Here is a 27954-nt window from a genome sequence, read left to right as displayed (position 1 = left end):
GAAAACAGAATTTCGGGTAGTTATTATTAGTATGTACTTACTATTCAGTACGGGAGACACAGAAAAATCAAATTATTATCTATGACAGATTGAAGAATTCAAGTTTTAGGAAAGGCATTTGGCGATTGGGGAGATTTGTGTTCTTCCTGAAAACGAAAAAGTGATATTTAAAATTTGGTATTTCAAATGAAACCAGAATTATAAATAATGTGCACGTGTGGTCTTTACCAAAGAGTCGTCAATCCCACAGATGACTAAAGCAATGTTAAATAGTTCTCGCGCTCTTTTTTTCTTTGTTCTGGAAGTTCTGCACAAGTTTTAGTTCTGTGCTCTGCAGAATCAATTAGTCAATAGTGGGATTTTGGACATTTAATTAAAAAAAACTAGCAATATGTATGTTAGTAGGTAATACCTGAGACACAATACTCGATCTGTTACTAGAGAGTCCTAAATCACTTGTAAAAGGAGTTCGTAAATTTGGTTCCTTAAAGCTTCCTTCCGGTGGATCAATACTTGTGCTCAAATCCACAGAGGAATCACTGAAAATATACGAACACTGATGAGATAAAATAGAGACGAAATACTGTTTGAATTTTCTTGAATTCGAATTTTTCGTATGCATAGTGAAAATTGAAGGTGGGCATTCTTTTCGTTTTTTATATACGCTAAATATCAAATGTATTTGGTGAAGGCATATTTCCAAATGCAGAAATAGTTTTTAATTTCATCAAGTTGGCATAGTCTGCGCCTCAAAAATAACGAATCTTTGTTGCCGGCAACATTAACCAATCAACTCCTCATCACCAACTCTAAATTATATTGACACTCAGTACGGATTGTTCTTAAATTTTAGAAAAGGAATAGAACCAGTTCCAATCATTGTTGATATAGTTTTTAATCATAGGGGAGCCCAAGCGGGGATTTAATAAAGCGCGGCAGATTAATATACAGGGGGATACCTTGTACTCAGTTAAGTACATCCACCAAATATGAGCCTCATATATTAGGCCGCCCGTGAAGGATAAAATATCAGATTAGTAAAAAAAAATTGGTCATCAGAAATTCTCGAGCGCGTCAGATTAAGGTAGGGGGAGTTGATTACATGCTAAAAAGTGTATATTCCAGTAATCTGACAATTTGAGAGTGACGTAAAGAAAGGAAAGGGCAGCAGAATTGTAAAAAAATAACGTCAAGGATAACGAAAAATATATAATCTGACGATTTCTGCAACTCGAAATAACAAAAATTCGTCGATAAAGTTTAATGCATGCAGCTGTGTGATTCCTATATTTCGCTCTCCGCGTTTTTATTCTTTTTTCACTTTTTCTCTATCTATTACTGTCTCACTCCGTCCCCACTCTGAATTATCTGTTGCCATGACGCCATCACAGCTGATCACAGAGACTCGTTCGTGATGAAGATGATGAATAATTGATCAATTGATTACAAAAGCATTTGATTATTTTTTTAAAATTATTTTCTTATAAATACAAGTATTCTATTTAAAAAAAATACACTCATTTTATCAGTTCGGACTTCCATTGTGTAATAAAATATAAATTGTTTTTAAATCCCTGAAAAAAAATAAAAAGATTAACTGAAAATAACAATTTTATTAAACAAAAACTGAAATTACAAAGAAATAATAAACAATTTCAGTTAATCTTTTTAATTATTTTCAGGGATTTCAAATCAATTTATATTTTATCAGAAAATGGAAGTCCGAAATGATGAAATACACCACGAAACATTGTCAACCACCTTCAAATAAACATACACTTATTCATTTGCATACTATTTCCTGAGCTTTTCAACTAATTGAGTTCAATGATTTAAAAAATTTTTTTTGTCAGATTAGGCGAATCCCTCTAGATAATCGTCAGATTATGAAACAACACGTCTAGAACATAAAGATGAACCATATATATCTCAATCTGACGCGCTTGAGTATTTCAGAATGGCGAATTTTTTTTAACATTATAATGGTGGCCGCGAGTTTGCGTCAAATCGAAATCGTCAGATTATTGAATGAGAGCTTTATTTTGGGTGCACTTAATACCCTCTTAGAAAATCTGACGCGCTCGATTAATTTTTTTTCTTTTCACTTTAAACCCTTACGTACAACCACCCGCATCATGCAAACGATCAGATTAACATACAAACATTATTAAAAATACGTAGGACGTTGATGATATCAATATCTAACGCGCTTGAGTATGTCCATGCAACAGTATTTTTTTACATATTTAAAAATCTATAGCCGCTTCCCCACCGATGAAAAAGTATATATTATATAACTTTTTTTTTCTTATTATCTAAGCTTTGCAACCTAATATGTCTGTATGACGCTCGAGTAAATCCCCATTTTGCATCGTGGGCTCCCCTCCTATAAGAAACTTTTGGATTTTACAATGTACTTTTCGAGGAAATTCAGCTTTGCAGCACTATAATTTTCGATAACAGAAATAATGAAAAAAGATAATGCGTGTCAATAACACTTACCTGATTATACTCGTACAATCCGACACTGCAACATCAAATCTCAATCGCCCAGAGCGGCCGTGACCGTTCTTTTCGTTATTCGAACTTTCGTCTCCCAGCAAAGGAAGCTCATCTTCCTGCGTCACTTCCGGCGATTCCTTGTTACGCTTTTCTCTGTCCTTGGAATTCAATTCATGGCATTCGCACTTACACTCCTCCGGGTTGACATAGTTGTACAGCACGTTATCTTGTAAAACACTCTCTGGTACTTCTATGTAGCCTCGCGAGGGAATCGTCTGAATTCTCTTGGGAGCTTTCCGTTTTTCCGGAATATCTTCGAAGTTGATCCAGGCTTTCTGCATCCCCTTCGGAGGTAAAGGAGGGGGGACATCGCCTTGTGTTTGACGAGATATCCCCTTTTCCGCAAATTCGAACCAGTTCGTGTTGGAGTCTTTTTTTCTAGGAGACTTCAACTTGCTCGGTTTGTCAAACGAGTCATGCCGAGGCAGCGATATCTTTAATTTTTCTATGGTGCTGGTAACGCTCTCTACGTTGAACGAACCCATAACTTCCTCGCAGTATTCCTCCAAACAGCTGGGATTTATAGGCGTAGTTGATCTGGGTCTTTCTATAGGAAAAGTCTTCATCTCGAACGCGGATCGTTGTTTTATCGGAACGATTGGAAACGCGGATGACCTTTCCAGTGGCAGTGTGGTGGGAATGTACGGCAACTCGTCTTCAAAAGAGTCTTGCTGTAGAAATATGGCTTTTCGTTCAGATTCTGGGATGTCCAAGCAGAGCTTCAAGTCCAAGTCCTTTCTGTTGTTGTTGGTTTCTGGATCCCGCTCGGATTCCGAAGAATTCCGATCTTCGTCAGCAGTCGAGCTGACAGTGCTTGATGCGCCAACTGAAATTTGCGATATTCGTTTCTCCTGCCACTCATTCATTTCTAATTCCACTAGTGACTTTTCTTGTACTCTATCCACGTTATTGCACTCTTCTCTTGGATTCTGCTTCGCAATCCTGTCTATCGAGTTGTCCCTGCTTATCTTCTTCTCTTCCAAGCCTTTTAGCTGAGGTGGATTTTCGGCCTGGTGTTTTTTCTCTATGATGCCGTTCAGTTCGACCGTCACTAAGACTTTCTTTTCTGAAGGAAATTGTTTCGGTAGCCTGGTGGTGAACACTGCGTCTTCGTCGTTTCCTAGCTTCGTTGAAAACACGACATTGTCGCTACTGGTGCTACTTTGCCTGCTGCTTGCATTCACGGGGGTCGTTTTACAGGGCAACTTTTTCGGACAGGTCTCTTCGTTTTTTGTAACAGACTCGACATGGACATTTTTATTCGAAGCTTCTATGACTGTTTCTTGGGAATCTTGGCTGGACGTCTTCCACTCGTGGATGGAAACGTCTTCGTAGTACGTAGGCGAATGGAGGGGTATCCGGATACTGGCAGCCTCCAATGGGTTCTCGTGGTAAACTTTGCTTATTTTGGGGTCATTAAACTTAAACTCCAGCTTGCCTATGCCCTCTATGCTGGGAAGGGTTTCTTGTGAACTGGTTTCTGATTCGGACTTGATTTTGTCCTTTTTACTAGACTTGAACAGGGACAGTACAGATTTATGTTTGGATTTGGTGTCAATACTTTCAGTTGAGGAAGGGGCTGTAGAAAGAGAACTCTTGTGACTATCTCTATCTCGGCTCTTGGATCTACTTCTAATGCTAAGATTATCACCGACATCTTTTATAATGCCAGTCAGTGTATTTTTTCTTCTGATGCAGGGGGCAGAAGGTGATTCAGGGCTCAGTGTCGCCTCTTTACTTTTGAAAATTGAGGTGAAAGAGCTCTTTCTAGACACTGAAGGCGAAGGACTAATGCTTTCTATATTACATTCAGTATCTTTGGGTTTCCTAGGGCTAATGTTTGTTGGCACTGAACTTCTTTCTGGTTCTAGAGACGAATAATCACGAATGCGCTCTAGTTCGGCGTTTTCGTGGATGTAGTTGGAGGTATTTTGGATTGTATCTAGGTCTAAACTATCAGGCTTGTTCAGTTCGTTACCTTTGGGAGATTCGTCAGAATAGCACCGGTCCGGTTTCAACTTGATTCTGATATACTTGGCTTCCTCTTTTTTGACAGTTGACGGTGACGGAGTGGGTGTGGCGGATTTACATCTTGGTGTCGGATCATGTAGTTCGGATGTTTTAGTGTTTTTGGTATTCCTAGTTTGATAGTTTGCTGATTTGACTTCGCGAAGTTTTTGCTTTCCAGCAGTCCTAGCAGGAGCTCTAGAGGTTTCCAAATCAGGCGGTAGTGGCCCTTTCAAGGGAATGTAGAAATATTCTACGCCACTTTCGGCTACAAACCGACTTTTTGGAAGTTTGGATTCATTGGTTTCGCTAGTAGGTTTATGCACGGTTATCTTAATGTCGCTTATTTTATTCACAACGTCTGTTTTCGGAAGAGTGTTTTTGCTAGTTGGTTTCTCAACTTCAATTCCTGAAAAAATATGGAATATTACTTATAACGAGTTTCATCTATTCGAAACTGCTAGATATTGCTATAACTGCAGTGAGAGTTTAAATCATTTTTAATGTTTTTACATTTTTGTTCATTTATGTTTTTATGCTTTTCTTTAACTTCAGCTTCCACCTTTAGAGATATTCTTCCGTAAATGTATGAGTTTAGTGGAGATGCTTCATTTTCGTTATTGATACATTGAAATAATTTATTATTTTGTTATTTAGGTAACTTTATCTGGAAAAATATAAGGGAACACCAATTCATCTGCTGTCTAACGCGTCTCTTGAATAGTTTTGAGAAGTCCTTCATGCTACGGGCCTCAGAGTGTCAGCAGGGTCTCAAAGTTTCAGCTTTTTTCATTAGGTTGACGACGTTAATACATTTCATGTCTAAAACAGAGATTTCGAAAAATATTAATTTTTGATAATGAACCACTCTTAAAGAAAGCAATCTCTTTGAGACACTATTAATTTTCATTCCTCATTATTTTGCAGATAAATTTTCTTGCCGCTACGGGCAAACGCAGATGATTAGATTTCTTTCACGAAATTACTTCCTTTGTGGTAATGCTGTTTTATCAGTATGAACAATCTATAAGTCCTTCAAATGTTTGTTGTCAAAGACGACGATTGAAACACATCCTAACTTATTTATTGGAGTATGAAAACGCGATTGCGGTTTTGTTAACTGATATCCAGTGAAAATCCAGCGATGGGGAATGTTCCTCATTTGGGTTATTACAGCAAATGCAAGTTTGAACAAAATAAAGTTGAGTTTATTTCATGAGTTTTTCAAATTCCCTTCGAAAAGTATTCAAATTGATGTTTCAAATGTTGGGTTTTGATTTTTGAAGGGATTTGTTTCTAATTCACATACCGGCAACAGCGCCTATATCAAGTTTTGAAATAATTTATACGTACCAAGATATTCCACTTTAAAAAAAGGAAAATTATCTTTATAAATCAATAATCAAGGCAAAATATAAATTATAGTTCAATAACACCTCCACAAGCCATACAAAGAACAGTTGTTTTGTTATTTATTTATATAGAGGAAGATAGGTTAAGTGCACAAAATGTCATATGTCACAGAATGTCTCGGAACTCGGAACATAAGTAAACAGAACAGCACGCCTCTGAAATATGTCATCTTTGTTTGTGTCATACAGGTAACAGATTCATTGTCCTTTATTAGCTATAACCGATGTTGCCAAATGGTGAAATAGAAACGAATCCCTTTAAATGTTGAATGCATTATTTCATTCCACTTTTTCAGGTATTTAAATAATTTTTTGAAGAAAATGTTGAAATGATAAGTTCAAAATGCGTTGTTTTAGAGCTCTTTTATGAAAACTACTTGATTTTCGTCAGGAGGAACATTTCTCATTGAATACGTCATGAATTTTCATCAAATATTGGCCAATTCCAACAGACATTTCACTTATATTTCCCTGTTCTTCTTGTTCATTTCGTTTGGTGAATGTCTGAGTACATCCAGGCCCGGATTACCCATAAGGCCAACCTAGGCCATGGCCTAGGGAGCAAGCTTGCGGGGGGCGCAGGGGTGGTGCCCGGTGAATGACTCACGATCACGTGTCACTGCTATCCTATTCCGCCGAACCCACGCCCTCTGTGACCTCTGTGAACAGTAGTCAGTAACAAGCTATCAAGTGCGTGTGGTGTGAGGTTAGGTTATCGTGTGGTGATTTTGTTGTGCATTACGCATTACGATTACGAAGTATTCTTCTTGTTGGATTCCACCCATTTCTAAACGGCTAAGATAAGATCACTGATAATCTAAATAATAACCGAGATATTTGTAATCTCTCACACAATTTTTTTAGTTTTGCCGGAAAGGTAGGGTGCACCATTTAATATGCCGAAAATGCCACCCCCCCCCCGAACGTCTGCTGGGAGGGGGCGTAATGTAGATCTCTGGCCTAGGGCGTAAATAGTTGCTAATCCGGTCCTGAGTACATCGGCAAACAGTCAAAATGAAGAGGAAACCACTGAATAAAAAAAAATGATTTCAAACTTAAACGATAACTCGCCAACATATGGTAAACGTCACAGAACGTCAACATCTGAGAGAATACACCTTTCACAGATCCCAGAAGGAAAAAGCCCACAAAATGACAAATTAGTAAGTGGTTTGTGATTGACAGCAACAAGCACTGTGTTCTATGATGCTGAATATGGATTCTGGTTATGAAAGAAGTACTACTTACTTCATATCCTATAATTTTGAAGAACAGATACAAATCAAATAAAAATTTATTTAATTCAGATTATTATAAAATATATACCATTACAGCTTGTTTCACAGAACTATAAATTACATCTATGAAGGATCGTGGCTATCTAAGCCAAGCTTGTGTTACAGCCATGAATCCAATACATTTACAAACTAAGATAAACCTACTAATTAGTTCTGGGAAGTCCTAGAAGGACAACCAAAATGATGAGCAGTCTTTTAGCATAATAAGAGCATCAAATACGAAAGAAGATACAGAAACAACAGCTTGTGACATTGTAGGTATTGAGTGATTGCAGTATGGTGAATTAGTCAACTATACAGTATTGTTTCCAATCTGTGGTAGTTGTGATTGATGAATGTTTTTAATTCTCTTTTCAATTTAGTATAACTTCTAATACATTTTAGTGACGGCGGTAAAGAATTGTAGAGTTTTGGTCCAATGTATGTAATAAATTTTTGATTGTGAATGAGTCGGCATCGTGGAACCTTTCCAATCTGAGAACTGTGTAAACGTGTATTATATATATTCTGAACAAATGTACTTGTAACACTGGCTGTCCATAATACATAACTGTATATAACGGAAGGTATACAGTTTTCTCACACTATATATTCCACTGTCTTCATATAATGCTCAAGTATTATAGCATTTATTCTTTCTGAACAAAATTTTTATGAGTGAGTTTTGGATCATTTCTTAATTACGTAAGGAAGATTTGAATATTCAATACGGTAAAATGGACTCGGCCAGGGCATCATATACAATAAGCAACATTTTTCTAATGATTATACTTCTGAGCTGATAAAATTTGTAAGTGAGCTTACGTAATCTTTTCACCGTATAGTCAATATGATCATTCCAACGAAGGCACTGATCCACTAGGACCCCTAAGTACTTTATTGTATCAGTTTTTTCTATGATGGGACAAGTGCAAGGGAGTCTATCGTTTTGGCAAGTAAGTTTATGGATTTTAGATCAGATTAGATTAATATGGGGCTTCTGTGCTGAACAGCCACTACAGGTCTATAGTGTGTGCCCTCATGTATGCTAGAGTTCCTTGTCTAGGCCCGTCCTTGTAATTAGACTCCATAGACCAGACCTTAAGTTCCCCATATATTGAGAAGGTTGTGGTTTTTCCTCTCCTAATGTTGCAAACCTCATCCTTGACAGACTTCCGCTATAGCATAGTATGTGTACGGAGGTTTCCTCATCCTTTTGGCAAAGCCTGCATAGGGCTATGTCTGCCAGTCCGATGTTGTTCATGTGTTTGTTGAGTCTACAGTGTCCCGTCAATAGCCCGACCAGAACTCTAGTTGATCGCCTATTCAGACTTAGTAGGTACTCCGTGATTTTGGCGATGGCTCTTTAATGAACTCTTTGGCCTGTCTCATACCCGGCGCCTTCTTCCACCATTTTTGAGATTGTTTTTCCCTCCAGTTTCTGTTACAAGTTTTTCGCAGCGCTTTTGCTGGACCACAAAAGGGTTCTGGGCCAATGGGGGAACATCGTGCTCCTTCTCGTGCTAGTGAATCAGCCCTTGTATCCTGTGGCCTGGGCTAATGACAGTCTGTTTTGACTACCTAGTTCTTGTAGCTTTTCTAGGCAGTTATGGATTTCAATCTCTGTAATAGTACAAACATATAATAACAATAAGGCGAAATTCTGAGAAAAGAGACCTATGATCCTTGGACGACATGATTAGAAGCAAGAAGAAGAACCATGATCTGAAATTGGTATGTAGCTAGTTTAATAACTGGGTTTGAGCTGATTGGCAGCTAGTTGAAATAAAAATAAGTGTTTCTGTTAGTCAAAACTGACGGAAAAGTATTCAATATAAGGTAATGGCTCCTTATCAATAAAACGACAAACAGTACATACCTTCAGCAAAAATAGCTTCTTTGGGGTCATGCTTCCTAGATAGAAGAACCATTTCCAAATCGTCAGCTTCGTGTTTGGTCCCTGTTTCATCCAATTTCGTATTGGGCTTCTGGGGCGGCTTAGCACCGCAGAAAGAAGTCTCCAGGTTCAGTTTATGCGGAGACGAAGACCTGGATAGCCCAGACTGTCCTGATAAGATGGATATATGGCTGGCATTAGACAATCGGCTCTGCCCAGATCCCTGACTCCCGATGCTAGACAGTCTCGACGTTCGTCCAGATATCGAAAGTAATACTATATCGGAGCACTGCGAGTCTTTTCTCACATACTCCACGTCCTCCTGGTACGGAGACTGTGGCCTGGCTTTGGATTTCCTGCGTTCGGGTATCTCCTGGAAATCGAGTTCCTCCGTGGAAGACCGCAGATCTAGAGCCCCATCTTCTTTGAAACCTAGGCCCAGTTTGGCACTGTGACGATCCTGGGAGTCAAACAGTTCTCTTTCTGGGCTGCTATCTTTGCTGTCGTGGTGGGAGGAACTGCTGGCTCGGGAAATGTCGATTCTTGGAGTGGGAGCCTGTATGCTGCACGTCTGTTGCGGTGGTTTCGGATTAAGCATGTTAGTTAACTTGGGGGCAGATCCTATGATGCTAATGCCTTTGAATGGATATGCTGGTGAAGGCGCTCTGTCGGTCACGGAGGGAGTTGTTGGTGTTATATCCTCTCTGATCCCGGGTAGCCTCACCACGGAGGTGGCTACATTTTTATCGTCGGGGCTCTCCAGCTGTAAAAAAATGAATGTGAAAAACTGAATTTGCTCAGAAGTGGACTAGAATCGATCTCATTAATCCTGTCAGCCTTAGAACTTATCAACCACCGATTTCAAAATGCCTTCCAGTGGCAGGAAATTGAAGTGAAGAAGCAAAAAGTATGGATAATGCCTAAGTTGAAGAAGTCGTCCTCTGAAAACTTATGGATCTTACACTAGATCAGCAGTTTACTAAAAAGGGTTCTTTCGTATCTTTTCAACAAATTTTGAACCATACAAAGATGACTATAATCAACCATATAAAGATGCAGTGTGATCAAACTCAAGTCGGCACTATTGTTAACTTCTCTGTTATTGAAGCAACCATTTTGGTTTACCTATATTTTATGTTCTATAAATGCATATTGGAATATAAATATCAAATCGATTGGTACAGAAGCATGAAGAAACATCCTCTCAGGTATCTCAAAGATGCGACTTCGTTTTCTCCTTTTCATAAAAGAGGACGTATGCCTCTCCACTCACAGGCGATTTTGGTGAAAGTGATGACACGTGTGAATGGTTGTAATGTCTGCAGAATGCTGTGTAATGCTCGCTGTAAGTAGTCCCACTGTGCATATAGATTATAACGACAAGGAGCCACAATGTCTGCTGCATAATTGATCATATCTAATTCTTCAAAAGAAAACTTGATGGCAATATTTGACTTGTCTCTGAGTCTTTCCGTTGGAGATAATTTTTTAAGTGAATTGAAGTACTCCAGATTTTCATAATTTAGGTGGTTCTAGTCAAATTTGATTAAGAGAGCAGACTTATAATTCACATAATATGGAGACTAACTTGTTCAACAGTTGCATTTACAAGACATCTACTCCAAGTCAGAATGTGGATCAAACCGGAACCCAATTTCAATAAAATGCATCTCAATGTGGATACAGTTGCGCAAGGAGACTGGTCCTAACCTAACCTAACCTAACCTAACCTAACCAATCAGTTCAATCATATCTGTGTCAACCATGTGATGGAAGATAACCACTCAAAGAAGATACTAACTGCCCAGAAGAAGTTATTGGTACAGTAGGTGAATCTGGGAATAACTCAAGATGTGAAACGATGAGCAATAATAAACGAAACGAGTGGTCAAAATAAAAACAAATCACCAAACGTCATTAACTCATGATGTTCTGATTGAGTTTGATTAGAGCAAAGTGGGTAAAATGAAAAAAAATTGACAAAATGAAATATTTGAACGAATCTTATTGGAACAAAAATCATTGAACCAGTTTTATACGATGGTAGGGGAGACTGAGGCAAGATGAGATAGCTAAGACAAAACTCGTTATACAAGGAAAATGAAACTCTTTAATAACATTCTTTAACAAAAGAGGTAACCATTATACATTTCTCTCTTATAATTAAACGTTGTAGCATGCAAAATCACAGAACTTTTTTTGACAAATAATGAAAAAATAAACTCGGCAAATTTCCCGTTTTGCCCCATAACTGGGGTAAGATGGGAAACGCTGTGGGGCAAAACGAGTAAGCTTTTTAATCGGGTAGACAGCGTTCACAAATGTGTGCCTCTTCATCTTCCTCATCTACTCCGGCACATGAATTATGCGCCCAACCGTGGCACACGCCGCAGATGACCCAACCGTCGGTTGAATCTGAGTATAAGTACCCACAATAGATGCAAGCACAGTCATCATCCTCTTCTTGGGATGAACTATCTTCCGATTCAGTTTCTTTTTTGCACCTTTTGGTTTGACGCTTTTTCTGCAGGTTTTCCTTGTCAGTTGTCTTTTTAATCTTCTTTGCAGTCTTTTTTCCAGGTTTCTTTATTTGTTTTTTACCTTTTTCAGTCACTTGATTATCAGTACATAGAAAATGTTATTTTAATCACAAGGGCGGGGCAAAACGGGATAGTATCCCATTATGCCCCGATCATCTTGCCCCGATCCACACGTATGTAAAAAAGATGACACAATTCTAACCTCAAACTTTACCGGCGAAAAAATCTGGTTTGAATTTAATGTTTTGGACTACTATAATAAGCTCGGGATTGAAATAATTCATTAACACAGGTACTTACATGTCTGTACATCAATTTTCGAATCAAATATCGCGTAAAAACACTTGCAATATCACTTTTTTCTCTCTGCAACGCAAAAACGAGTTCTAACCTGTTCGCTCTGCTTGGACACACTAGCGGAGAGTGAAGTTCGTGCAAATGGCGCTGTCGCCGCTCCGAACACGATCACTATTCACGCACACAAGCTTACTTCCCGTGCTGCCCCGAACTTCATCTTGCCCCGGTCTCCCCTACTTTTACAGGTAAGCGGAATATGGGGTTTCTTAGAACCATATTGGAAGAGTTTTTCAATAATCTCAATATAGCTGATTGCCAAGAAGTATTTTTTCAACAAGAAGGTGAGCTTCCACATATTACTCGAAACGTAAAATACAGTGCTATCGAATTCGAAATAATTTTGGTCTAGGCATGTCGACAGTTGTGAAAGAGCTGTGGATGAATGCTTGGAAATACATTTGTGGCATCAGAAGAAGAAGAAAAACTACTTAAACAAGCCGTTGACAAAACACCGAAGTAAACTGACGTATAAAAAAACAAAGTACTAAACAGAACAATAATATAGCCAAAAACGACTCTTCTCGATAGGAAGACTTAACAGATTGTCTCTGGTCTGGATTCCTGGCCATACTGGCCTAGAAGGCAATGAGGCTGCTGACTCCCGTGCAAAGGAGGGTGCTGCAAGCAGCTTCATCGGACCAGAACCTGTCATTGACATCGCTTTAGGCTCTGCCAAGCAAATATTGAGCACCTGGATGGCAAGAAGATTAATGGACTTCTGGCAGAATCTTCCAGGATTGACTCACTCCAAGGCGTTTATTCACCCTTCGAAGCTTGATACCAAACAGTTGTTGGACTACAGTAGGGATAAATGTCGATGTCTAACAGGCCTTCTTACAGGTCACTGTCATTTGAATCATCATATGCAGAGACTTGGACTGTCGGAAGATAGTGTCTGTCGCCTCTGTTTGGAAAATGATGAAACAGCAGAGCATATACTTTGTGCCTGCCCCACTGGGGACTGAATCAGGTTTTTAGAGTTCGGCAGAGCGGTACTCGTACCATCTGACCTGGAAGACCACTCACCATACAAACTAATCGGCTTCGTTAAGAAGCTGGGTTCATTTAGCCGAGTGTGAATAGGTGTGAGCCACAATGAACCTTTGCGGGTTGCGGTGAAGGGGCGAATAGACCCACTCACTTCAGACCTAACATAACCTAACTGTCAGTTAGTGTTAATCTAACCTAATATAGCATACACGACTGGTAACAGCTTGGGTTAAACATACAGGCTGATTCACGGTGGATGGCACATTAGACGTTTCTGGTGAACCAGACAACGGATCACTTTGAAAATTTGATGGAGGGCATATTCGGACATTCTCTAGCCAACTAAAATATTTTCGACAATGCGGTGTTGTCATTTCTATTAGAAAGCAGTAGCAAATTTGATTTTTCAAATGGAACACTCTGTATATAATATTATTTTTGGAATCTCCAACAATTGCCCGACAACTTTTCTTGATATTTCCCTATACCTATCTGTTACCGTTTTCGAAATAAAAATTAATTTCAATTTTTTTCTTCGAAAATCATGACTTCTAAAAATGCCGATATCTTTTAGTTAAGAAGTACTATGATATCGAAATTTGGTTTGGAGTTAGGTGATACTTGGACACTTCCCACACGTCAGCCTAATCTCCGTTACTTCAATACAGGGTGGTAAAAAAATACAGTTTACTATTTGACAGTAGCGTTGTGACATTCTCCTAATAATATCGACATTTTCGTCACTTTAGAAGTTGCAAATACCTTCAAAACGATGGAACAAAACTATTCAAACGAAGTTCTTATGAATTTGTTTATTATTTTTGGACAGTGTGACAAAATTATCAGCAGAACATGTAGAAATTTCAATGAAATGTATCCGAATCTACCGCCAATGAACCTCAAGAAATTTATACGAATTCAGAACAATTTCAATGCATTTGGATCAACTTTAAAAGCACTAAGAAACTTGCCTCGACCCGTAACTTTCGAAGACAACCAGATTAATGTCTTAGCATATTTTCACGCATTTCCCGAGTCATCGATAAGAAGTGCTGAAGAAGATTTGGGTATAAAATATTCATCGGTTCAAAGAATCTTGCGAAGACATAAAATGCATGATTATAAATTCACCAAAATTCAAGCAATGAAGCCTCAAGATCCTCAACAGAGAGTAGAATTTTGTGAAATGTTGTTGACACGCATTCAAGAAGATCCACTTTTTTTAAATAAAATTATTTGGACTGATGAATCGAAATTTTCGAGAGAAGGGATTTTCAATAGAAAAAATCATCATTATTGGTCCAGTGAAAATCCTCACGTCACAAAAGAAGCCGGATTTCAAGAAAAATTTAGTTTTAATGTCTTCTGCATGTTGATGGACAACAAATTGAGGTACGTGATATACGAGGAGTCATTAACATCCAGAAGCTACCTGAATATTTTGGAGAATACTGTGGACAGTTTCGTGGATAATCTGCCACTCGAAGATTATCGAAACTGTTGGTATCAACTAGACGGAGCTCCTGCACATTGCACAAGAGAAGTGAGAACTGGATAGACTATTTGACGATCGGTGGATGAGGCGCTTGGGACCATGGAATTGGCCAGCGAGATCACCCGATCTTAATCCATTAGATTTTTATTTGTGGGGAATGTTTAAAGAAAAAGTTTACAAAATACCCGTGCGTTTGAGAGATGAATTGTTAGAAAGGATTGCCCAAACATTTGAAGATTTGGATCCCAATGAAATCAGATCTGCCACCACGAAAGCAGTCAAAACCCGCATTTTAAAGTGCTTGGAAGTGAATGGCCAGCGATTCGAACATATTTTGAAATATTCCACATGATTGTTTTACTTTTTTATAATTATTCATATCAATATTTCCAATTTCAAGTTTCTTGGTGCTTTTTTAAAGTTTATCCAAACTTATTGAAATTGTTCTGAATTCGTATAAATTTCTTGAGGTTCATTGGCGGTAGATTCGGATACATTTCATTGAACTTTCTACATGTTCTGCTGACAATTTTGTCACACTGTCCAAAAATAATAAACAAATTCATAAGAACTTCGTTTGAATAGTTTTGTTCCATCGTTTTGAAGGTATTTGCAACTTCTGAAGTGACGAAAATGTCGATATTATTAGGAGAATATCACAACGCTACTGTCAAATAGTAATCATGGCCTGCTTACCAAATACCGAATTGAAATACCATTCTGAAGGGACATTTTCACAAATAAATGTTCATAAGTCCGAAACTTGACTAGTTAGGTATAGGTATGATATACATAGAAAGAAAGCAAATTTCAGCAGCTTTCCGAATTATCAATAATATACAGGGTGTTCCATTTAAAATAATCAAATTTCAGCAACTTTTTCAAGCAAACGAAAAAACTGTATTTTTTTACCACCCTGTATTGAAGTAACGGAGATTAGGCTGACGTGTGGGAAGTGTCCAAGTATCACCTACCTCCAAACCAAATTTCGATATCATACTACTTCTTAACTAAAAGATATCGGCATTTTTAGAAGTCATGATTTTCGAAGAAAAAAATTGAAATTAATTTTTATTTCGAAAACGGTAACAGATAGGTATAGGGAAATATCAAGAAAAGTTGTCGGGCAATTGTTGGAGATTCCAAAAATAATATTATATACAGAGTGTTCCATTTGAAAAAACAAAGTTGCTACTGCTTTCTAATAGAAGCGGCAACACCGCATTGTCGAAAATATTTTAGTTGGCTAGAGAATGTCCGAATATGCCCTCCATTAAATTTTCACAGTGATCCGTTGTCTGGTTCACCAGAAACGTCTAATGTGCCATCCACCGTGAATCAGCCTGTATAAAGAACAGCAGTTAAAAAACTGCATATAGGAAAAACGTCTAGAAATTTCAAAACGAGAATTTCAGAACACTAAAAAAATCGAACCAATCAAGACTAATCTTCTGAAATCCCAGGAAATCAATGAAAGACAACAATCAAATTCACTATTAAACTACACTATTATGCACTAAACTTTCCTACTTACCTAGAATAGTGTATTTTAATTACCGTTACATAAAGTGCATTGTAGAATATTTTACAGTACCAGTTCGACTGGGGAAGCTACTGTGTAGCAAAATGCGTCTTCAGAGTAAATTTAATAGTATAAACATTGTTTTATTGTCATGGATAGTACAACTGAATTAGGTACATAAAGTGTTCAAAGGGACATGCCACACAAACATCTACACAGTGGAAAAAGTGTTTGAACTAAAAACAGGTGATACGTACACGGGATCTCACCTCATCTGAGAGGTCCTCGAAGGAGGCGAAAGGGGCGGGTCCCATGCGCTTCTGTCGTCGAACTGCGGCGGGTGATGTCATCATGTCGTTCACTACTGGGTGCACTGGCAAGCAAGAAAAGGGTCTCATGAAATAACTTACTACAAGTCGAGTGGATGGGTTACACAAAATATATATATAGGGTCGTCCAACAGGGGCTTTGGCAATTGATAACAGCCATCTTGTTGAAACTACATCTGTCAAATTACTTGTCATTTATTCAGTCTGTTTTGCTAAACCACCATGGATGGATAAATCATTTAACAACACGTGCATTTAATAAAATTGTTTTATCAAAATGGGTGTTCTGCTCGGGCAGCGTACCGCGCGCTCCTCTGACCATTTTACGGTCGCCATAATCGTCCTACCGAGAGGAATATTCGCAATGTAGTGGATAAGTTGGAGTCCACTGGATCAGTAAACGATCGACGAACAGCCGTACATCGACGAAACGCATGATCTGCTGAAAACATTGCCGCTATCTGTGAGAGTGTGCGGGAGAATCCGAGGCAGTCGATTTCGTGTCGCTCACAAGAACCCGGCCTATCGCAGACAACAACTTGGCGATTTTTGCGTCGTGACTTGGGCCTGCACCCGTACAAATTTCAACTGACCCAGAAAGTGAAGGTAGACGACCATAGACACGGCATGTGTTCAATGAATTGGCTCTGAAGCAGTTGGTAACTTACCCTAATTTTCATCGAGAAATTATCTTCAGTGATGAGGTCTATTTCTGGATGAATGGTTACGTGAACAATAAACTACCGAATTTGGGCCAATAACAATCCACATGAGATTCAAAAGCGTCCAATGCCTCCCGAAAAAGTCACTGTTGGGTGTGCATTTTGGACTGGCGGCGTCATCAATCCATATTTCTTTGAGAACGACGTTGGCCAGGCTATCACTGCAAACGGCGAGCGCTGTAGGTCGATGATTACCAACTTCATTTGGACTAAATTGGATGATCTGGAAACCAACGACATGTGGTTTCAACAGGACTGCGCTACATGCCACACAGCACCCCATTTCTGATGTATGATCCTGCTTCTTACATCGGAAACATGACCACTCTCTGTGTGTTTCAGGATTATGGAACCTACCACATCTGTGACACTTCGACTTTGAGACCTGGCTCCGATTCTGTCCTGACTTGGTATTCTTCTGTGAGCTCTCATTATATTTGTGACCATTTCCATACTTAGGACAATATGTCGACTGACCTGATTTTTGATTGAAGGACTTCGTGCCATTGACTTTATCAATATCTTGCACTTCCTCACTATTAGCAAGCAGCAAGCACTTGAACTTCTTTTTCAGCTATCTCACTAGCTTGAGCAACACATGCATTATTGAAGGCCCAGCCCACTTTAAACAACAACTTTTTCTGCAAAATCTCTGACTTCAAACCTCATACAAGTCTTCCTCTCAGAGCCTCCTCTAAGAACGTACCAAATTTACAAGTACTTGCTAGCTTACAAAGTTTAACTATGTAATCACTTACAGTTTGGTCTGGACGGTGAATACAGTTATGAAATTGGAACCGTTCACTCATTTTAAACTTTTCAAAAAGGTAATGATTCTTTAATATACCTATAAGCTGTTGATATATTTCATCACTGGGTGTGAGCGGAGTACCTAATCAAACTTTTGAGTGTTCCACACACGACTGGATCTGCTAATGTTATGAACAAAGACACATTTCCTCCTCGACAGCATTGACTTTGAACAAACTCCCCTTCCCCATTTGAAATGTTCAATAGATCCCATTAAGGTCATCGTGATCGTCGCCAAATGTGTTGTCTGTGGGTCCAAACCTAATTGGAATACATCTTGGTTCATTCAATGAAATAACGACTAATAGGAAGCAGCGATTATTATCAATGTTAGTATTCACGAAAGACTCCAACATGAGGTCCTGTACACCACTTTTGTTGTATGGCCCTGCTTCTTACATCGGAAACATGGCCACTCTCTGGCAGGACATGTTTCAGTATTGTGGAACCTACCACATCTGTGACACTTCAACTTTGAGACCTGGCTCCGATTCTGACCTGACTTGGCATTCCCCTGTGAGCTCTCATAATGTTTGTGACCATTAACATACTCAAGACAATATGTCGACTAACTTGACTTTCTACTGAAGGACTTCGTGCCACTGACTTTATGAATATATTGCACTTCCTCACTATTAGCAAGCACTCGAGCTTCTTTTTCAGCTATCTCACTAGCTCTAAGAACGTACCAAATCTAAAAGTACTTGCTAGCTTGCGAAGACTTGGCAGATATGTGTATGTTTGTAGTTGACAATTTCCATTAAATTCATGTTTGTCAGAAAGGAAAATAAAGTTTATTATTATTGTTTCCGGTTAAACCGAAACAGCTTTTCATTTGTGTTTTCCTCACAAATATCGTCACTGAAGAACCATACGGTCTTTCCAAATTTCGAACCGAAACATTCACATGGCAGCACGAACGATGATTTTGTTGTCACCCGGTATATCGATGTATTCATCATTCTCTTCATCACCGTTTGCTCATCCCTATAAACTCCACGGTTAGTCTATTACCACGAGTTTTATAAAATTGTCTTGAATAATGTTCACAAAACGAAATCAAAGAAAAATCAGAGAGGAAATTAGTTTATTTCGATGAAATGTGGTTTCTCAAATTAAATTGGCTGTAAATCGATTATCGACAAGAACGCGAATGAATTGATTCAGTGTTCTGATGGAAGAAAAGGTACGTTCAGGGCCGGATTTGGAAGTGTGGAGGCCTTGGGGTAATTGAGGAGTGGAATCCCCTACTTCTTTTATTTCTCTTCAACTCTTGGGTTCAAATCGTGAATTACACACTAGAAAACGTAATCCACGAAAACTTGCAGTCAGGGCTTTCTGATATATCGATAAAATCATCTTTATGTTTGAGCAAGTATTCTTTGTAAAAATGCAAAAAAAAATGTTGCTGACCCGTTAAAACTTGGATACTTTTTTTTCTTTATTGTAGGGGCCCCTCTTCTGTGGAAGCCTCGGAGCAGTAGGCCCGCCTGCCCTTCCCTAAATCCGGCCCTGGATACGTCAATATTATTATTATAGTGTGAAGTTACCCACAACTTCTCATCCACAATTTATGACTTGGGACAATCGAACAGGGTTTAGAATGAAATTTGCGAACAGTGTTACCACATTGCAAATATTAGGAATTTTACCTGTAATTCGATGTTATCATATTAAAATGACGATATATTATTGAAACATGTCGAATAAATTAGTCAGAATTCTACATAAACTCATTCTATCAGGTAACTGCCCCAATACAAGCATTATTACCAAAAAAAAATTTTAAAATAACAATGTAAAATTATTCAGGAAAAATTAATTTGTACCGAAACAGTTAGTATATGGGAGTTGAAAAATTTGTTTTTCGGTAAAATTTTTCATGACTTTTAACTCAAAAGTATGTCATTTGAAATATCCTGCGTTGAACAATACTGAATGCCCAGGAAATACTCATCCAAAAAAAATCTAATTTCTCGCTTATCAAAAATAGTTTCTTGATGAAAATTCCAGGGTACATTCTTCGAAAGTATGTCTATAGACGTGTTTGAACAGATTTGCTTACCATACGTTCCTTCGGTGCGAAAAAAAAAATAGTTCCGTATATATGGAATTACTTTTTTTCTCGCACCGAAGGAACGTATGGTACACAAATCTGTTCAGACACGTTAATAGACATACTTTCTAAGAATGTACTCTAAAAGTTTCATCAACAAACTATTTTTGGTAAGTGAGAAATTTGACTTTTTTGAATAATTCAGTTTCGAATATATGGAACTATTTTTTTCGCACCGAAGGAACGTATGGTAAGCAAATCTGTTTAGACACGTCAATAGACATACTTTCTAAGAATGTATTCTGAAATTTTCATCAACAAACTATTTTTGGTAAGTGAGAAATTCGTCTTTATTGAATAATTCAGTTTGGAATATACGGAACTACTTTTTTTCGCACCGAAGGAACTTATGGTACGGCAAATCTGTTCGAACACTTCGATAGACATACTTTCGAAGAATGTACTCTGAAATGTTCATCAACAAACTATTTTAGATAAGTGAGAAATTCGGTATTGCTCAACGCAGGTTATTTCAAATGACATACTTTTTAGTTACAAGTCATAAAATTTTTACCGAGAAACCAATTTTCCAATTCCCATATACTACCTGTTTTGGTACAAATGAATTTTTCCTGAATGATATTATAGTCTTATTTTACATATGTTTTGGGACAACTGGCTGATAGAATGAGTTTATGTAGAATGCTGACTCATTTATTCAACATGTTTCAATAATATACCGTGTTTTCAATATGATAATATTGAAATGCAGGTAAAATTCTTAATTCTGGCAACACTGTTCGCAAACTTCATTCTAAACCCTGTTCGATTGCCCTTCGTCATAAACTGTGGATGAGATGTTCTAGGTAACTTCACACTAATAATATTATTTTACCACCATGGAATTTCAGTTTTCCTACCAGAAATCTTTTTCTATCTTCTATTAGTTGAAAAAATTATAAAAATTCAATTCCTAACAAGTTCATACTTTGTTTGATGAACTAGTCTAAATGGGACAATTACGGCCCTGCCTATTTGTAAAAGGGTCCTCATGTTTACCTATTAATACTTTAATACCTATCGTGACTCTAGATGTTATTGGAATAATTGGTGGAGATGAATAATGATTCAAATGCTTAACCTTTTGATCAGTTATTAATAGACTTCGACGTAAGCGACTAGAGAAGGTAAATTGATCTAGGTTAGTTCAAAATGTATTATTGAAGCTCAAGTACTTAGTGTTCAAGTAATTAGAGAACCTAAATATGTAACAACACTGTTTGGATTCAAGTTTTGCTACTGGTAGTAGGTTGTTTCAAAAGTTTTGTCAGTTTCTACGAGTTTACTTCAAACTGCAATATCTCTGTGAAAACTTATTTAATTTGATAGAAATAAGCGTCATTTGAATCCGTGCACTTTGGTCAACGTAACACATGTCGATTAATTTCATCAACATAACAATTTTGTGCTAGGAATTCAATGAAGTCGACGAAAGCCGTTCAACCGGTAAAAAAGTTATCGAAGTGTTTGAAATATGGTACACTATTTCCAATAAAAATTAGAACAGCACACAGAAGGAATTCCCGCCTCGACATAGGCGTCGGCATATTATTTTTCAGTTGACAACATCATGTGTGTCAAACCAAGTTTGTCTGCTGGAATCTCCGATTGGCCAATTTTTTATATTCGATACCACCAGACAATAAAACACCTCGTAGAGTTTCTAAAGATTTGTAATTGTAATCGGGATAGTCGAGTAATTTATACCAAATCATTTCCAAGTATGGATAAAAACATAATTTTGAACTGGACACATTTGGACATAATATAGGTAAATTAAACAATCAATGGATATAGATATTTTAATCATAAGGTTTCCAGACTACAAACAAATCAATACACAATATATATCCACAATTGTGGAAGTAAGTATTTAAATTTATATTTGTCTGTGTATCTCTGCTCGTGGTATATTCTTGACAAATACTTTAATCTTTGTCATAAATTTTTTGAGATTTGATTCGCATCTTTAATTTTCAGAAGAAAACTGTAGAGTTTTGGTCCTAAATACCGGAAGGATTTATGCCCAACTGATTTGAGCATTAATGGTACGACGATACTATGATTCCGACGTGTAGCATATTTATGATGATAAGTAGTTACTTCTTTTTTTATGATGTACAGCTGTAATATTTATAAAAAAACAGCTTTCTGGGCCCAAATATTCCAGATTCTGAATAAAGTAGATATCTAGGGTAGTCGTAACCTTTCCGTAGGATACATCTGATAAATCTCTTCGGCATAACCTCAAGTGAATATAGATGAGTTTTCGACACTCCACCCCAACCAATTATACCATATCTCAGATGGGGCTCTACTAAACTCTTATATAACATGCAGATGCAAAATTTGACAACTGAAAATCTGTAACAAACTTGTGAATCTATATATCCCAGTCTTATGATTTACCGAACATAAAGAATGAAGTCGAACTTTGGTAGCAATTGTGGCATGATAGGCTTAGTCTAACAAATCTTACAGTTGTTGATGTCCTAAAAGAAACAAATTCCTTCTTTCTCGAAACGGAAAAAGCATTGAAAATTTTGATCGCTTCACCATGCACGACCTGTACAGTGGAGCGATCCTTTAGCAGCTTCAGAAGACTGAAAACAAGGCTAAGAAACACCATGGGAGAATATAGCCTGTCCATGATGAGTGTACACAGAGCAATAATAAATAAAAACCTAAATAATTTTAATGATGAAGTGGTTGAAAGTTTTGCGAAAAATCCCCGCAGGTTATGTTTTGATTAAATATTATTTTTGTTAAAATAAATAATCATTACTGTGTTTAAAAGTATGATTTATTTATTGTGCTGTCGAGGGCTTGTGGAGTTTTTTACATTGATATCAGAACCGTTCTTATTACAATCGTCATCGAGGCAAAGGCTTCCAAAATATGCTTTCGACTGTACCAGTCGTTCATATTTTTTATCCTCCATAATATTCCCCCATTGCCCCCCTTAGTCATAAGCTGGCGACCCCCTTGACTGTCAGCCCCATTTTTAAAATTTACCCTGTTACTACTGTAGCGCACATTTTTTTAAATACATTTTAACGGACACTTTGCCACACAGAGACGGTTCTCCTTACCTCTACCCTCCATATCCAGGACTAATAATTATTGCTCTTTTGACTCGTACGTTAACTAGAAACACGGTCGAATCCTCGCAGAATCGCTGGAATCGCAATTTTATCTCTACTAGCACATTTTACAAGTACGTTTTGCCGGAACACATGAAAGGTAATTAAAAAATGTGTAACTAGCTTGGAACACGTGAAAGGTGAATTGACACATGACTTTCATCACTAAATGGAAATGTCCCTCGTTACAACATGAACAAATTAAAAATCTCTGATCGAAATTTGTTCCACTGAATTTTAGCAAACAGTTATGCATTCGCAAATGCTTTCAGTTCGCTGTTGATTTTTCGTAACAGCATATTTATTCTATCGAAGTTCATTGAAGTGGTCGGTAGGCCTGCCAAATTGGATTATAGGATATTCCAATCCGTTTTCCGAGAATTTTGTCCGGTCTACCACTCGTATGAAAAGTTTCCGACCTAACAAAGACACAAAATATTTTTTCGAAAAATTGTCTTTCAAGAAGGAGATTGCCTCTTCATTTGACGAAAATATCTGTCCGTCGAGCACAATTTTCAGATGAGGCAACAAAAATAAGTCGCTTGGGGCTAGATCTTTTGAATAAGGCGGATGGTCAAGCAGTTCAAACCATAATTTGCGTATTTTTGTCATGGCAACCGTTGAGGTGTGAGACGGTGTATTATCTTTTTCTTTTTCTGTAAATGTTGGTTTTTCCGAAAATTCTGCCTTCAGCTTGTCAAGTGATGATGTGTAGTATGCTTCTGTAATGGTTTTTCCTTTTTGAAGATACAAGGTCGAAATAACTCCATGAGTATCCCAAAACAGTAGTCATCACTTCTCCAGCCGAAAAAACAGTTTTTGCTTTTTTGAAGGCAGTTGCCCCTTTGCAATCCACTGTTTGGACTGTATTTTTGTTTCGGGCATATAATAGTGTATCTAAGTTCCACCTACAATAATTATTCGACGCAAAAACTCGGATTTATTGCGCCTAAACTGCGCCAACAGAAAGAACATCATTAATTGAACCGAAACTGTTTATATAAACAAGAAACAGTACGGGACCAAGGACCGTTCCTTGAGGTACCTCTGTTTTGATATCCCTCTTTTTTAAGGACAAAACACAATCACAACAGGAAAATCGTTTAGGCGCTCTAATGGCGGTGCCTGTGCAAAAGTAGCAATTCACGTAGAAATAGTTGGAAATTAAATCCACTTGAAAAAACGTTCGTTTCTGGTTCGGAACAATGTTCCAAGAGTTTGAGAAACAGCCTTTACAATTTTAGCGACATGATTGTGCCAAGACATATTGGTGTCCATTTTACCCCCTAACGAACTTATCCAAGCAGAAAGCGGAATTGTCTGTGCTGACATTATTATATCTGGCTCGGAGACATTTATCTTTTTGGAGGAAACCGATGCCAGAATTTTATGGCATTGAGGTTAACCTGGTTACTTTCGCCCCATCCTTATTAAGAGATGCAACCTCCTGTTGCCGATGAAGTGCATCCGCATCCGATGTCTTGGAATTCAAATGGAATGACGAGACAAGTGTGTAGCCATCAGCAAAGCTGATTCCTAGATTCCTGGATTCTTAGTTTTCTCCAATAAGTCGTTGATATAGGCTGTTCACGTTAGGAAGAGAATGACGTCATTTTTGGTAATTTAGTATATCCAACATAACAACCTTAAAATTCTCACTGAAATGCGTTCGACAGCAATGAAACTATAACATTTCATTTTGTAAGTTGTTCAACTGATTTCAGACGTTGCGTATATTCAATATGCCTAAAGCATTGTCGAAATAATCTCAACAAATACTAAAAGTAAGTAAGGAAAATAGCAATAAAACATATCAACAGTACAAAAAAAATTTGAAAGTTCAAAATAGTGCACATGTTGGCATCGCCGTAACTTGTCATCTTGTAACGTCATTCTCTTCTTAACGTGAACAACCTATATACTATAAAAAGAGGGTTGGAGACAATATAGATCCCTGGGGAACACCAGCGTTGATGGTGAAAGTATTCGAGAAATATCCATCGACGGGTTGCTTTGATGATTGTAAATTTATTTTTCTATTCTGTGATCTAGATTCTAGATAATTCTGACGTAAAGGGTATGTTCGGTCTCGTACAATTTCTCGTGAGCTACAGTATCGGACTATTTGGCAAAATCAAGGAAAATCTTGTCATTTTTAAGACTTATACAAAGCGATCACAGTGTTCTCAATTAGATACAGCAATTTCGGTATTGGAGATGAAACCATACTGCTTTTTCGTTATAAATTGGTTTTCAGTTAAGAAACTCATCAGCCGTATTTTAGTGCAAGTTCAAATAGCTTCATGAAGTTATTTATTACCGATAATGGACTATAATTCCCAAGGAAATTACGTTTTCCTGCTTTGTATACCGCAAGCGCCTCTTTCCATCGAGCGGTTCTCCGTTGTATAAACATCTGAGGAAGCTAGCCACTCGCGCCAGCGAAACGTCGGGAAGACGGCCTTCAAACTTGAACTTGTTTTCTTAGAAAAATCGAGAACGAATCATTATTGATGTAGAAGTGAGGTAATATGCTTCAGGTGATCATAATTGAAGAGGTACTTCAGGTAGAGGTTGAGGTAATTTGTTGGAGGTAGTCTCAATTATAGTTACCTGTGTTAGTGAAACATGTCCTGATATATTTTTTAAATAAAGTTTATGGAGATCAAATCGTGGGGTGTAGTTTACTATGGATCTTCATCAAGTAACGGCCGAATTAATCAGAAAAATAACTACCATATTTCAAACACTTCGATAACTTTTTCACCGGTTGAACCTTTGTCAATCAGGACTAAGTAAAAACGGCCTTCATCGAATTCCTAGCACAAAATTTTTAAAATCGCGATCAGTTCCTGAACTGAACACGACGCCGATAACCATTCCCACATTCCCCGATTTCTATTCGTCACTGTAACAAGACTTCAAATTTAATTTCATGACTTTTCAGCCAGTCATAAAACTTCGGTTAGTAAGAATTATCCATTACGAACTGCCAATTCTACAGTACACGTGGACTATTTCGCAGCCGGTTCATTTCTATGTATTGGTTTTTTTGGCCTTCAAGAGTGCCGCCAACTTTAAGAGGGCACAATATCGTTTACTTCGACTATACCTAAGTATATTTGATGCACTGTTCGTAACCTTTGGTGTAGTAAAGAATATTACTGGAGTTCTATCCCAACACGAAAGCTTCGTTATTTTTAACACTTCGACACGTGTTTCAATCACCAAATGATGTTCTTCAAGAGGAAGATTATACAGATATGACAGTTAGGTTATGTTAGGTCAGGTCTGAAGTGAGTGGGTCTATTCGACCCTCCACCGCAACCGAAGGGTTTATTGTGGCTCAAGCCTATTCACACTCGGCCAAATGACCCCAGCTTCTTAACGAAACCGATTAGTTTTTATGGTGAGTGGTCTTTCAGGTCAGATGGTAAGATTACGGCTCTGCCGAACTCTAAGAACCTGATTCGGTCCCCAGCGGGGCAGGCACAAAGTATATGCTCTGCTGTTTCATCATTTTCCAAATGATGGCATACGACTTATGACTGGGTGCATGAATGTTTGGCGACACTATTCCAATTGTTTCAAAGCGAAGATCATATACATATGATCACGGATTATGGAGACAACTTGACACTTCTTTGGATTTGCTCTTGAAATGCCACAATATCAATGGTTTTTAAGAAACCTTTATAATATATGCCATTGACTTTCTTTGTAGTTTTTCCAATATGTGTTTTCAGATTATTAAAACCAATATGTACAATACTGCATTTTGATCAGTAAGATCTGGAATTCACTTACGAGATCGCTGACAAATAGTTTGAAAAGCAGAGGGCCTGTTACAGATCCCTGGGGAACACCACTTGTTGCTGGGCAGGTGATCGAAAGACGAGTTTGAAGTTGTCAAGGTCTGTTTGATCTCATGTTACACAACGTAACCTGAGTTCAGTATGTGTTAGACTCCTTTCTTTTTTTGATTTCATTGAGTGTCATGTGTGTCAAATAATTTTGACGAACTTGTTTTGCTGTGTTTATTCTGAGCTGAGGTGCAAGGGGTGGAGGGTGGGGAGGTTCAGAATTGCATGCTTGAAAGGCAATATAAAAATGAAAATAGAAGGTACTGAGCATTTTCCTGCAAGATTTTCGTGAACCAGTTGAAGGATTTATGTCACTATTGGAAGCACTGAATGTTGTTGATATGAAAGACTAATAGAAGAACGTGATAATAGCAAAGAAAGTGATAATAGCTGAAGTTGTTGTCACGTTTTCTATGTTTCGTCGATTATAATGCAACAGAAACATTTACGGCTGTAAATTTTGGTTAAACCACCGCCACTCTGTGACATCACATACTACCGTCTCACTCGTCATTTAGGTCAACGGATTCGGTCATCTGTGTACTATAAAATAAACAATTTCTGTAGTAAAATCGATCGCCCAATGTGGTGTCGAAGACAGACGAGCTGATTTATTGAGATAGAGGCTCAAAATTCCGACAAAACGCGCAGTACAGACACTAATTCGATGAAACAATTACCTTCAGTCGGTAGAATCAGGTAGTCTCCCCAAAATACACAGGAAACACAGTCATTTTATCACAACTAGGTCATTTAAAAGTAACGTGAGAAGGTGCAGTTTATTGGAAAATTACGACATGGAACTGTGGAACCGAACTGCCGTAATAGTGGTTCAAAGCGGAGCACAAGGAAAATGATTGTGTCGATTTTCCAACCCCGAAACGTATGACGTAGTGGGGAGACAGGGCGGAG

At 37.9% G+C, this 27954-nt stretch overlaps 1 protein-coding gene across 5 annotated transcripts; it reads right to left on the bottom strand.

Moving 5' to 3' along the window:
• Positions 1-10: 10 nt before the first annotated feature.
• Positions 11-27867, bottom strand: LOC111504776 (uncharacterized). 5 transcript variants are annotated; one of them, XM_074176144.1, is made up of 6 exons: positions 27723-27867; positions 16317-16432; positions 9138-9918; positions 2503-4978; positions 413-539; positions 11-146 (listed from the first exon to the last, which is right to left on the bottom strand). In XM_074176144.1, the coding sequence occupies exons 2-6, from the start codon at positions 16410-16412 to the stop codon at positions 99-101; spliced, it is 3528 nt and encodes a 1175-aa protein (XP_074032245.1). In that variant the 5' UTR covers positions 16413-16432; positions 27723-27867; the 3' UTR covers positions 11-98. The 5 variants fall into 5 exon arrangements, with proteins under 5 accessions (XP_074032245.1, XP_074032246.1, XP_074032243.1 ...); XM_074176145.1 differs by having other exon boundaries at positions 16329-16432; XM_074176142.1 differs by lacking the exon at positions 27723-27867 and adding an exon at positions 23129-23318.
• Between the last annotated feature and the right edge of the window lie 87 nt (positions 27868-27954).

Source organism: Leptinotarsa decemlineata, unplaced genomic scaffold (assembly GCF_025532065.1).
Source record: "Leptinotarsa decemlineata unplaced genomic scaffold, Ldec_3_MD MMD2_tig00001621_RagTag_RagTag, whole genome shotgun sequence".
NCBI lineage: Eukaryota > Metazoa > Arthropoda > Insecta > Coleoptera > Chrysomelidae > Leptinotarsa > Leptinotarsa decemlineata.
Note: the sequence above shows the minus strand (reverse complement) of the source record. Positions and strands in the feature narration are given on the sequence as shown.